The sequence below is a fragment of the Mercenaria mercenaria genome, chromosome 10 (assembly GCF_021730395.1).
Source record: "Mercenaria mercenaria strain notata chromosome 10, MADL_Memer_1, whole genome shotgun sequence".
NCBI classification, from domain to species: Eukaryota; Metazoa; Mollusca; class Bivalvia; order Venerida; family Veneridae; genus Mercenaria; species Mercenaria mercenaria.
In genome coordinates, this window is record NC_069370.1 from 37,436,452 (window position 1) to 37,448,909 (window position 12,458).

The 12,458-nt window shown below is 34.8% G+C and overlaps 1 protein-coding gene across 1 annotated transcript; it reads right to left on the reverse strand.

The window, feature by feature from the left end:
• Positions 1-98: 98 nt before the first annotated feature.
• Positions 99-7,108, reverse strand: LOC123561884 (fatty acid-binding protein, adipocyte-like). Its single transcript, XM_045354564.2, has 5 exons — positions 6,995-7,108; positions 6,203-6,307; positions 4,171-4,337; positions 2,604-2,714; positions 99-386 (listed from the first exon to the last, which is right to left on the reverse strand). Exons 2-5 carry the CDS (start codon positions 6,285-6,287, stop codon positions 333-335), a joined length of 417 nt encoding a protein of 138 aa, XP_045210499.2. The 5' UTR covers positions 6,288-6,307; positions 6,995-7,108; the 3' UTR covers positions 99-332.
• Positions 7,109-12,458: the final 5,350 nt, after the last annotated feature.

Sequence of the window (12,458 nt, forward strand, 5' to 3'; positions counted from 1 at the left end):
TTTGATTTGAATACAAAACTCTGTGGCATACACAAATATAACATCGCCCTGAAATGTTTAAACTGGCATGGAAAAAAAATAATTAAAACATAGATAAATAATTGATCAATGTTCTATTTTATTTCAGAAACAGGAATATGATAAAGATGCGACACAAGTATTAAAAGAATATAAGAGACAATCAGATGCAAGGTGTGTCATAATTTAATACAGTTAAGCTAACCGGCGAAATGAATTGGTTGATTATTCAGATGCTATATTATGAACACAATAAATAAGAAATGACAAAAAAGAATTTACAAATTAAGTCTGTTTTAGATCTTTTGAATGTCTTAGGACGATTTCTGGAAGAAACGTTTGGCTGTAACGCCATCAGTCGTCATTGTCTGAAAGATAAATGTAATTCTAATGAATTATTAAGTTTAACTACACTTGGAACATTCCATGAAAAACTGAATATAAGAAGCGAAAACACAATCGCTATTTCAAATTAACAAAACCACACAAACACACACAAGTAACGAAAAGCCAACAGAAAACATTATGATAATATACCGCATTATGAAATAACAAAATTAAGGCTACCTGAAATAATTCTATGGTAAAATCGTGCCGTGCGAAATCATGGAAATAATGAGAATATATAATAACGAAATGTGACAAAAAGTAAAAGCAAATAACGCAACAAGAACTAACGAAAAGATTAAATAACACCATAAAATATACCAAAAACATGAAATAACACCACCACATGGGAGGAAACAAAATAACGAGATGATGAAATAAATGATATGTGTTCGGATCTATTTCAATATAAGATCGAAATATATTTCACAGAGTGAATAACATATGCAATATATTCGCGAGTGGCGTATCCACGAGTGAAAACGTAAAGTATGGTGTTCACGGGTGTAATCTATCTCGATCTTACATGTAAAACGAACACATTTTATATATTTTTATATACAGGGGGTGGGGTCATTTTTTTCATTTATTTTGTGACTGAATATCATGTTCCTGTAATCGATTTTGTTTGTTTGCTTGCGTTTAACGCCGCTTTTGAACAGTATTTCACATACATGTATATAACGGCGGGCAGTTTGACCTAACCAGTGTTCCTGGATTCTGTACCAGTACAAACCTATTCGCCGAAAGTAACTGCCAACTTCCCCACATGAATCTGAGGAAGAGGACGAATGATTTCAGATACAATGTCTTTTATCAAGTTGTCATGGAGAACATACGGCCCGCCCAGGGATCGAACTCACGGCCCCGCGATCCGTAGATCTGCGCTCTCCCTATTGAGGTCCTGTAATTGAGTTATGACGTCACAAATAGTTACTTTTACATTTTTTACGATGGAGCGTAGACCTTTATGTAATAGTTATAGTATGTGTGAGAGTGTGTTACCAGGATATATCAGAGCTAGGGGTACATCGAGGGTATTTTTCTCTGCACATATCGTCGAGGCCGGTAGGCCGAGACAGATATGTGAAGAGAAAAATAACGAGATGTACCCCTAGCTCTGATATATCCTGGTAACACACGAGCACTACATATTATAACTGTTTTATCGCATAGTTTATCATTAAAATTTATATATTATTTTCATTTAAATTTGTTTATTATTATTTTTACTATTTTGATTCCCTTTCTGCGCCTCGCTGACTGAAACACTAAAACTTCTGTTTTAGAAAATGTGTTCCCCAGATAAAAGTACCCAACAAATTTCTGCATTGGTTTTAAATCTTTGCATTTCATTGGCCAGACATATTGTAAAACTTGTTGTTTTGTTTGTAAAAAAAATCAAAGAAAAAGAAACATTTGAGAAATCTCAGAATTTCATATATTTCATGTATTTCTGAATTTGGCAATAACTATCAAGTTTTTGAAATATTCTAGTTTATTTATTCTTTTACTTTATAAATGTAGGTGTTTGTGACAATTCTTTCTCTGTGAATTGTAAATTGGAGCTAAAATCATCTTTTCTTTGAAAGGAAAAAATTATACTCCCTTGATAGGACCTCAATAGAGAAAAAGTATTCCGATATATATCGGAACAGTTTTACTGTGCTGATATATATCGGAACACTTTTTTTCTTATGAAACTCTATAGAGATTTCCGTGTTGATATATATCGCAACAGTTTTGTAAGATATCAGCACAGTTTTGTAGTAATAATGTGTGTTACTATGTATAACATGCTGCAAAGATCAAAGGAAAATTGCCGCACTATGCGATAAATTCGTGTAGCTATATCTTTTTGATGTGTTTTCCAATTATCATTAGTTCATATCCTTTCGCATTCGAATTAATATAAGTCCGTAGAATCTACCAGTGAAAAATAAAATTGATATTTTCACTGCTTTTAAACTGAAAATATCAATTCTATTTCACTGATAGATTTCAGTATTTCACTGTAAAGCTATAAATGAATAATGTCACGCGAACAAACTGAAGAACAAAATTATGTTGGCATACGAATACTCGAAAAATCTATGCAAAATGCACACGAAAGAATTCATTTAAGATGAGATAACACCACGTGAAATAAGGCAATATCACACATATCAAACTATCATAATTAGAACACGCCTCTTTACCTGAACTAGCTGACCGTCAACTATATCTCTTACAATCGTGTGCGGCTTCAGCTTTGTATCGTTTGGTGTAATAACTGTGTTCATTTTGCCATCAACCAATGTAGTCACTGCCTGAAGAAAGAGACAACTCGATATATTATGAAGTGCCATGCCAAATTTTCGGACTTTTTTTAATTCACAGATTCATTAAACCCCTGTTTGACATAGATGAACGCTACAAACAAATCAGAAGAAGTCACCGGCGCTATTAGAAAGCGGTTTCAACTGCATTAGGATGTGCCTGGTTAATCTTGTTAGAGACAATTATTACCTCATACCTAAGAGTCCTCGTCAGTCTAAAATGACGTCTAGCAAGTGCCCAACCCTTCCTTATGGCTCATCATACACTAAAATATGTAATTATCAGGTACAAATTTAAAAATAGAAAACCAAATCATATATAGTTTAAGGTAGTGGACCCGTAATGACACTCGGCAATTTCCGTGTGACTGCGTATTCTCGTTTAGCAATTCGGCATTCTTCGGGCATAAATGTAGCTTAATGCACACATGGCTTTCCGTAAAACAGCGGAGAATGCCGAAATTGCATACGGATAATATGTAATTTGCCGATTGTCCATTCAGGTCCATTACCTTAACTTGCGAAATATATAAACTTAATGTGTACGTAGAGCTAGTTTCAGTCACAAGAAAGCGCTGTCGTGTAATATCCATTTGTAAAAACAAGAACTTCCATTTTCACTAAAGTTTTACATTCACACTGTGTTTACTTTTAAATGTATCGTATTTAGGTTTAAATAGATACTGTAGATAGTAATTGTTCATATTTTCATTTCTGATATTTGGGCATAATATATCTTTAAATCAAATGAAAATTTTAATTCATAAAACAAAAACTACTGCTTGAGGCTTTAAAATGAAAATTTAATTCATGGAAACAGCATGTGTATACCATATTAGTACTGGCATGTGCTTGTTTGAGTAACACCTTAAAATAGTTTTAAGCTGATTTTCAAACGTGTTTTAAAGACAATCTTTAAGAACTGCATATCTGTACATGTTTATTTACTAAACAATCTTTCAATCAATCAATCAATCAATCATTTACTTAAAAAGCCTGTCAGGACTATGTTTATAAATACAAAATAAATATTGACATAGATGTTTAACAATGCAAAATGACTAGACCCGAAGTGTAACGCATTATTTTCGCCTTTTCAATAGTTTTAATCCAAATGTACGTCTTAAGGAAAGGGCGACAATACAAGATTTCTTAGGGGCCTCCGTGGCCAAGTGGTTAAGGTCGCTGACTTCAAATCACTTGCCCCTCATCGATGTGGGTTCGAGCCTTCACTAGGGGCGTTGAATTTCACATGGGAGGAAGCCATCCAGCTAGCTTACGGAAGGTCGGTGGTTCTACCCAGGTGCCCGCTCGTGATGAAATAATGCACGGAGGGGCACCTGGGGTCTTCCTCCACCATCAAAGCTGGAAAGTCGCCATATGACCTAAAATGTGTCGGCGCGACGTTAAACCCAACAAAAACAAACAAACATATAAGATTTCTTACCTTTCCAGGATTATCTCCCTCGACATCATACTGTTCACCAAGTTTGTACGACGCTTTGGTTGTTTTAGGACCCGCCGTAATTGACACGTTGATTTGTTCACCTTCCACACTGATCACCATTTCTGGAGTTAGCTGCAGAGCAATGTTTTTCTTGATCATTCCAACACCTGTGTTCAGAAAAATGCATGTAATGCAAATACAAATATTGAGGATGTATGTGTAAAATGATTGGTCACGTCATCAGATTTGCAAATCATCATTGGCCAGACAGATACTCTAAGGAGTTTGACTGGCTTGACATTTCAGTTTTGTTTATAACCGTTTTCACCTATCTTTGAAAGCACTGGACGTGTATAATTTCTTTAGTGTTTCAAGTACAATTTGCTTTTAGAGACCACCTAAGCGGAGAGACAATGGGGCCCTGTTTACGTAATAAGTCTCTTAGTACAACATAGTATATTTGTTCTTCAACAAAGAAGGGAACTGAGGAAGTTTGACTATATATAAACGGAAAGCCCCGTACCCAGGTACCAGTAATATTTTACTACGTAAAATTTGAGATGTAATTTACAAAACGGCTTAAAATCTATAATTGTTTCGTACCAGAACGCGTACACGTTCTTAAATCCTACCCTGCTAATGTTGCCTATGCGTATGTGCACGTGCCAATTTGTACGCGTAATAGGAGTGAATTCGCTATCCCAAGACCCGCGAGGGAGTACAGTCTTTTTGCTATAACCTGTCACCATCACAGTGCAGTTGCATACATACGACTAGATAGATGTTCAATATACAACAAAAAATATAACATTACTCCTTAAATTCATTGCTGATTCATAGTTTACGTTGTTGACAATATAGGGTTGCTGGTCTTAAATTAAAAAAGAAAAAAACTTGGATGAAATTTATTTCTTATGGCATGTAATAAATCATTTATTGAATAGCTTTTAGGTCAACATTCGAAACAATATGTCCTCGGTCCTTTATATCCCAGTGATATAGTTTGGACCATGAGCCAGCTACTTGGAAAGAGGGTTAATAGTTTTGACTATTGACCGGCAAGCCATTAAGGAAGTGTTGTCCTGTAAAATATGTTTAAGCTGTAAAATACGTGTAACCAGTAAATCTATGTGTACCTGTAAAATATGTATGCTCCGGAAGGTTAAGTGTGTACATGGCTATCGGGTAGAATATTGTGCCGCATCAGACGCTGTCACTTAAAAATATAATACAAAATGTTATTCTTAATACGGCTAATTTGCACTGTCGTTCATTAATCATCACGAATGAAACAGTTTATAATGTGGGTCGCTTTTCATTCTAATAATATATAGTGTAGTATACGGTGTAAAATGTGTGCCGCTATGCTGTATTTACATGCCCGTGACAACTGACCATATAACGTTTTTTGTATTTCTACACGAAAAAAAACACTATTTGTCAATAACAAGGTCGTGAAATAGAGGGATTTTATTCATGTATTTCACTTTAGATCACCAGCAATAGCGTATTTATTGATAACTTAAGTCGTGCTTCAATAGCGTACTTATTGATTACTTAAGCCGGGCTTCAGATACTATATAGGTATATAGAATAAGGTATATAAAATATTTTCAGATATTCACCACTCCACATTAGGAGAACGTCTCCTAATAACATATTTAGATTTTTTACGAACTATCTAAAGCGGAATGAAATAGTGAATTAAATCAAACATTCATACAAACATCAAGGCAACAAATGTGCAAATTACAAACAAGAAAAGTTTTCTTAAAAAATTGTGAAGTACTTTCATTCTTAAGTAATATTAGATTTAAAGTAAAATCAAATGTTTTTTTTTTTTTTTTTTTTTTTTTTGTTTTTTTTTTTTTTGTTTTGTTTTTTTTGTGATAAGGTCTTTTTGCAATTTTGAAGTATGTTAAAAAGCATTAACTACGATACTGTATTGCATACAATACTAATAAGATACCGACTTAAATAATAAAAATTACACACAAAAAAAAAATTAAAAAATAAAGTAAACTTCACTCACCAGCTTTTTCCAAGTATTCTTTGAGATTCTCTGATTTAACATTAACCCATTTTCCTTCAAATTTGGCTTTAAGATCGGCTGCCATTTTCTCTTAATGCGTTGATTCTGAAAATTTTGTATCAATCGCTTAATATATCTAATATGAGCAATTTGTAAAGACAAGCTATATATATGCTACGGATATGGCCTGGTTAAAAAGCGGGTCGGAGAAATTTATGAGCATCAATATTGACTAATATCCGTGGGACTTTTCCTATAGTAATTGGTTTAATTTGTTTCTATGGGCTTGGTTTAATATTTAGATGATGCATAATTCATGTTAGGGTAAAAAGTATGCCGGTACGCGTCTGTTTAAACAATACATGCGGATACACGAAAAGAGATATATACAATCCTGGTGCCCAAGTTCGTACTCTGGCATCGGTTTGCCGATATCTTTTTTATACATGGATACCAATGTTGCTAGGGAAGCTATTTAGATAACATGAAACAGTCCTAAAAAGCTATTTTCCAATCTACACAGGTCCTTTACCATTAGATTTGATGTCAAGCATAACCTTTTCAGAGCAGGGTTTTTCCCCTATAAATCTATCTCCCGTAAAAGGATGTAATTCAAAAGTTTTTTCCCAATATTCTGAATTAAAACTTCCCGGCCAAATGAGTGTTACCATTTAGGGATTTTTTATTGTTTTTTAGCATATTTTTTTTTCTTTTTCATGTGTATAGTTTGGTTATTAAAACAACAGTAATACTGTTGAACATTTACTGAAATGAAATCCATTAATATTTTACACAAAATAATATTTTTGCATTGGTTTTGGTAATTTGCAAATTTTCCCAATTAAGACAATATCCGAGAACATTTTCCCAATTTCACTGATGTTGAAGGCATTCCCAAAATAATGAAAAAATAGGCCTGCAGAGCAACAACCTCTACTTTCTCAGAGACTAGTATGTTCTACTGAAGCTGTCATATAAATTGGCATTTTACATTTTGGATAAGGATCTGAAACAAAGTCAACAGATATTTTGACAGTTGTTTGATAACAGACTGTTGCAGCACAGATTTTAAACGTAAAGTGCGTGTGTGCCATGGATATGCATAATTTTATTTACAGGACGTGATTATACATATAACAAGTTTTTACGAATGCCTTGTTGCAACACGACGTTTAGCTGAGTATACCAAAAGTCCTGGTTAATTAAACGCAATACAAATAATTAACTGTATGGACAGAAAATGTTAGGTTTATTTATTCAATGTTGTTCGAGAATTAACATGTCGAGGACACGATGATGGCACAGCGTAAGAAGATGAAGAGACATTCGCTCCGTCATCGGCAACAGTTCTTGTTCGTATATTTACTGTCGTTATATCGCGTTTACTTGATCATTGTCATCACATGGTATCGTGTTATTATCATCGAACTGTCGTAGTATCGCGTGTACCACACATGATATTGATGGCACAAAAATGCATGGCGAAACTAAGCTCCAGCAAGGAAAAGTGGTCATACATTATGTTGAAGGAAATCTGGCGCGATAGCATACGTTACTAAAAAGCCGTAAAACGTTGAAATTGATTTTATCAAACTGGAACTGTTGTTGTTGTTTGTTTGTTTGTCTGTTTGTTGTTTTTTGTTTGTTGTTTTTTCCAGTGCATTTAGGTTACTAGTACGATTTAAGTGAAAATAACACATTTAGAATATAGAAGGCTATGTTTTACAGTGTTCAGTATTGCGCTTTTACTCCATCGACATCGTGCGGTTGTATTTTCGGGACTCATTGATTAAAATATTTGTTCTAATAAATGATTAGCTTTCGCAGTCCCGTGAACATTATTTAGTGACAAATACTCAGAGCTGTAATGACTTCAAAATTACAGATGGTCAGTGAGAAATTGTTATCCCACGCACTTTTGAGTACTGTCCTCAAAACATTTCCCACCACACAAATACGGACGTATAATAAAACAATTATGACCGTACAAGATACGTGAATCACAGGGATTGTGCCTTTCTTAAATGAAAGAAGGGCGATCTTTTTTGCTAACCTGTCACATCTCTTTTAGGGTAGGTCAATAGTCAACATTATTTGAGAGAATAGGTCCGGGAATAGATTGTTACATAGAGTCAATTTGTTTTCAGATCTGACATAAAAAATGAATATGTTTATACGAGCATGATATTTTGAAAATGAAAAATATAATACCTTTTCATTCTGCATTAAATTCTGATGGTACAAACAAAACGTTTGTATGTGCTTTTTGTATGCTAACCTTTGCTTTAGGATACACAATAATGATTAGGATTAAAATGTATGTAGGGATGATATCATATTGATTGAATTTTAAACGTCAGTAACCTAATAAAATAAATCAATATATTTTGATAAATATATTCATATATAGTGTTTCATACAAATTTGTAAAATAAGGTTCTACTGATGATTAGAGATCTGGCGTTCAGTCGGACTTAATGTAACCAAACACCTTACAAGGAACCTTTGATAAAACAAATACGTGAGACAACAAGTGCCAACGGGGTTAACATGAAAACGTAATTTAACAATTTATGTAAATATTTACACATACATTTTTCAAATGGCAGGTAACTTGTAACAAAATGACTCTGCCATTGATTTCTAATGAAGGCAAAATACATAGAGGATATTTGCGTTTTTCAGCCGGTTGGAACATATTTCATCCAGTGAGTGCCAAAAATGTAAAATATGGTGTTCATGAGTGAAACCGCACACGATTGTACGCCTAAAATTTTCTATTTATTTCATGTTTAACTAAGTTTTTATCATTAAATGTTTATAATAGACATAAATTGCCTCGCATGTACACTGTAATGTACATAACTTACATTTTGAAAAAAAAACAATAACAAATTAGTGTCATGGATTCCAAGTACGATTTTGAAAAATAGCTAAATGCTGTTAGTATAATTATGCAAATATAAATTTACGTGACTCCTAAATTGGCCGGTCCGTAGTTTGTGCTTTGTGACCAGTCTATGCTGAGAACGTGTACACAGGGCAAATAAATCTGACAAAGATCTAAAAAACTAAACACAAATTAATTTCTGATGTCATGTAGTGAAACAGTTAATGAATGGCTTGCCGGTCAATAGTCAAAACTATTGATCCTCGGTCCTTTGGGGCACCTCAAGCAACAGTTTTGATTATTGATCGTGCAAGGGCATGCGACATTGGTGCGTTGTATCGTACCGTCACGCTTAAATTGCGCGGCAATGTGACACTACGATGACACTTTCAGGTTCCACAGCGTAATATGTCTACAGCTCTTGAGACTGTACATGTGTTAGCTAATCATTCGCATAACAACGAAACAACAACAAAACAACAAAATATCGTTCTGTCGACCATGTCTGCCCCCGTCCTTCCCCCACCAAAACGACAGAAAAGCAGACCGCTTAAAATGCAGAGATTAGTTTTGCCGTTCTGTCGTCTAGGCAGGGGCGATGGAAAGAATGTTTCCGAATTATTGTTTTGTAGTTTTGTTTATTGTTCGCCTTCGTCGCAATAAAGGAACGACAAGGTACTTTTTCTCGTTATTTCAGTATCTCGTTCGCCACAAGGACATATTTCTTGGCTGCGTTCTTTCGTTCAATTACGCTGCATTTCTCGTTCTGTCTGTTTGGCGAGACCACAAGAAACAGCAAGCTAACATCCTGTTTCTATTGCAGAGCGAAAGCATTCGGAAAGAGCAAATCAAAATGTCTTTCTTTTGCTGTGGCCTTGCTGGGGATGGCAGGGCAACTGGACGAAACACCATATAATATACTTATTGAAAGTTGGTGCGCTATGCTAATTGCCAAACGCTAAATGACAACATATTTAATTCTAAATCCCAATAACTTATTGCTAAATGCCAAATAATTAATGCCAAATGCTTCATACTTAATGTTATGATACCAAATGCTAAATGCAAAATGCTTAATATCAAAAATAGGTATTACTTATTGCCAAATGGTTTCTCTAATTGCAACAGGCTTTGAAAGCCAACAGCATGGATCCTGACCAGACTGCGCGGATGCGCAGGCTGGTCTGGATCCATGCTGGTCACAAATGCACTATGTTGGTTTTCTCATGGTGCGGCTCATATCGTATTTATTGTTTCAGAATTAACAATTAGCATTTATCTTTTAACAATTACCAATTGACAGTCAAGATTTGGCAAATAGAATTTTGCACTAACAATTTAGCATTCAGTATTCAGCAATTAGCATGGTGCATCGGCTGCGCTATGCTAAATGCCAAATACATGATGATAAATGCTTAATGCTAAAAGCAAAAATACTTAAAGCTACATTTCAGATGTTGAATACCGAAAACTAAGTACTACAATACTACAATGGATGTAATATGATAAAGACAACTCGCAAGCAAAATCGTTGTATCAATTATGTGGTTTGTCTCCCCTCGTTTAATTCGTAGCCAGTCTTGGAGTTGCTTTATGCATGCTGCAAGGTGGGAAAAAAGTTAGAATGCGAGTGGCAGATACAGCAATTATCAAAATCAAAAATATATGAAAGTTTTATATCTAGAGCTAGATCTATGAAAGTTTCTTTGTAGATCTATTTTTACAAAAAAAAAATCTTTCAAAAGTAGCCTAAAAATGTAATGTAATAAAAATGCATGTGCTTTTGATGTACTGTTTTGACATCTAACCGTTTTCAGATTAAAATTGCTTAAATAAATACTATCTACTAATATCATACGACTGTAATGGTCATGAATATTACGTGTACAGTCGATATCATATGGGGATTTACTATGATTTATGACGTCACAACGTTATCTGTTTTATCAGTAGCCTATTAGTAACGTAATGGATTAGTAATACCAATCGTTAATTTCCGTTGTTAAGTTCTGTCCGTATGTTATTTCGGCATTCTCAGATTTTACGGAAACCATGCATATTGAGGTACATTAACGTCCGAAGAATGCCGAATTGCCTAACGAGATTACGTAATCCCACGGGAATTGCCGAGTGTCATTACAGGTCCACTACCTTAAGCATCCGCATGTTGTCATGCGTTCGCGATACAATATCAGAGAGACAACACCAAATACAATGACAAATCTCATTCCCGGTAACAGCTTATGTTGACTAAAATGAAAAGTATACCTTGGAGTCCACGACATAGAAATAACTTTCAGAGATCCAGTACCAATCCTTTGGTGACACTGTACTGGCGTCAGCACGCACTGTTTTTGGTAGCGAACAGTTAGATATGAAGACATCCATGCAAATATCAGTCTGCGATTCCAAAATGATGTTCAAATCGGTGTAACTGTGTGTTTGGTGCTTGTATGCGCTTGTTTGCATATGCGTCGAGGGATTGCCAATATGTTTTTACATGGCATTCGTTATTTCCTGTTTTATTTCTATTCAAACTAAAACCTACAAGGAAAGTTTGAAATGTTTTAATCCCTTTACACAGTCCGGAATTTATATGTAGCTGTGATCAATTATTTCTGTCATGACGGTTTCTACAGTTGAGAAGTATAAGGTGTCGACTTAAAATCAATTGAGTTGGGGGCGGATTATATATGCCTTTATATGGGCAAGTCATCCAGCTGGCTTATAGAAGGTAGATTGTTGGGAGTGGTCGATGCCGAAATTTCTGATAATAGTACATAATTATTTAACTTTCAACGGTTGTCTACAAAAAAGGAAAATTATCATAGTTATGGTTCAGATTCATGTACACTGCCGCGCGGCTGGTGTATGGGAATACCTGTACTAATGGCTTCTTGGTCAGGAGCTTTCATTACAGATGCGAACAAAACTAGAATTGTGTGCTTAGGATACGGATGCCCCCACATACTGTATCATTCTCTATATAGCAAAAACTATCGAAGAGCCATAACTGCAGTAAAAATATTCACAGAAAAAAATCCTTCCTTTATGGTCATCTGTATATAAAGCTTGTTCATCTATGGAAGTTTGAAGCAAATCCGGCTAATAGTGTGGGACGAGTTGGACACACAGGATTTCGGGACGTACCTATGAACGGACGTCATAAAAGGAAATAAGAACTAGTTTCAATACTGACCATGCTGCAGACCAATTGTGGTAAATATCCACCAATCAGTTCATTGAGAAGCAGTTACTTAGAGGGCTTTACTATTATTTAGCACTGAAAGCCCCAGCGAACAATCGAATAAACCATTTTGTTTAAATTTTTAAAATATTCATACACTGTCATTACAGATCATGTTT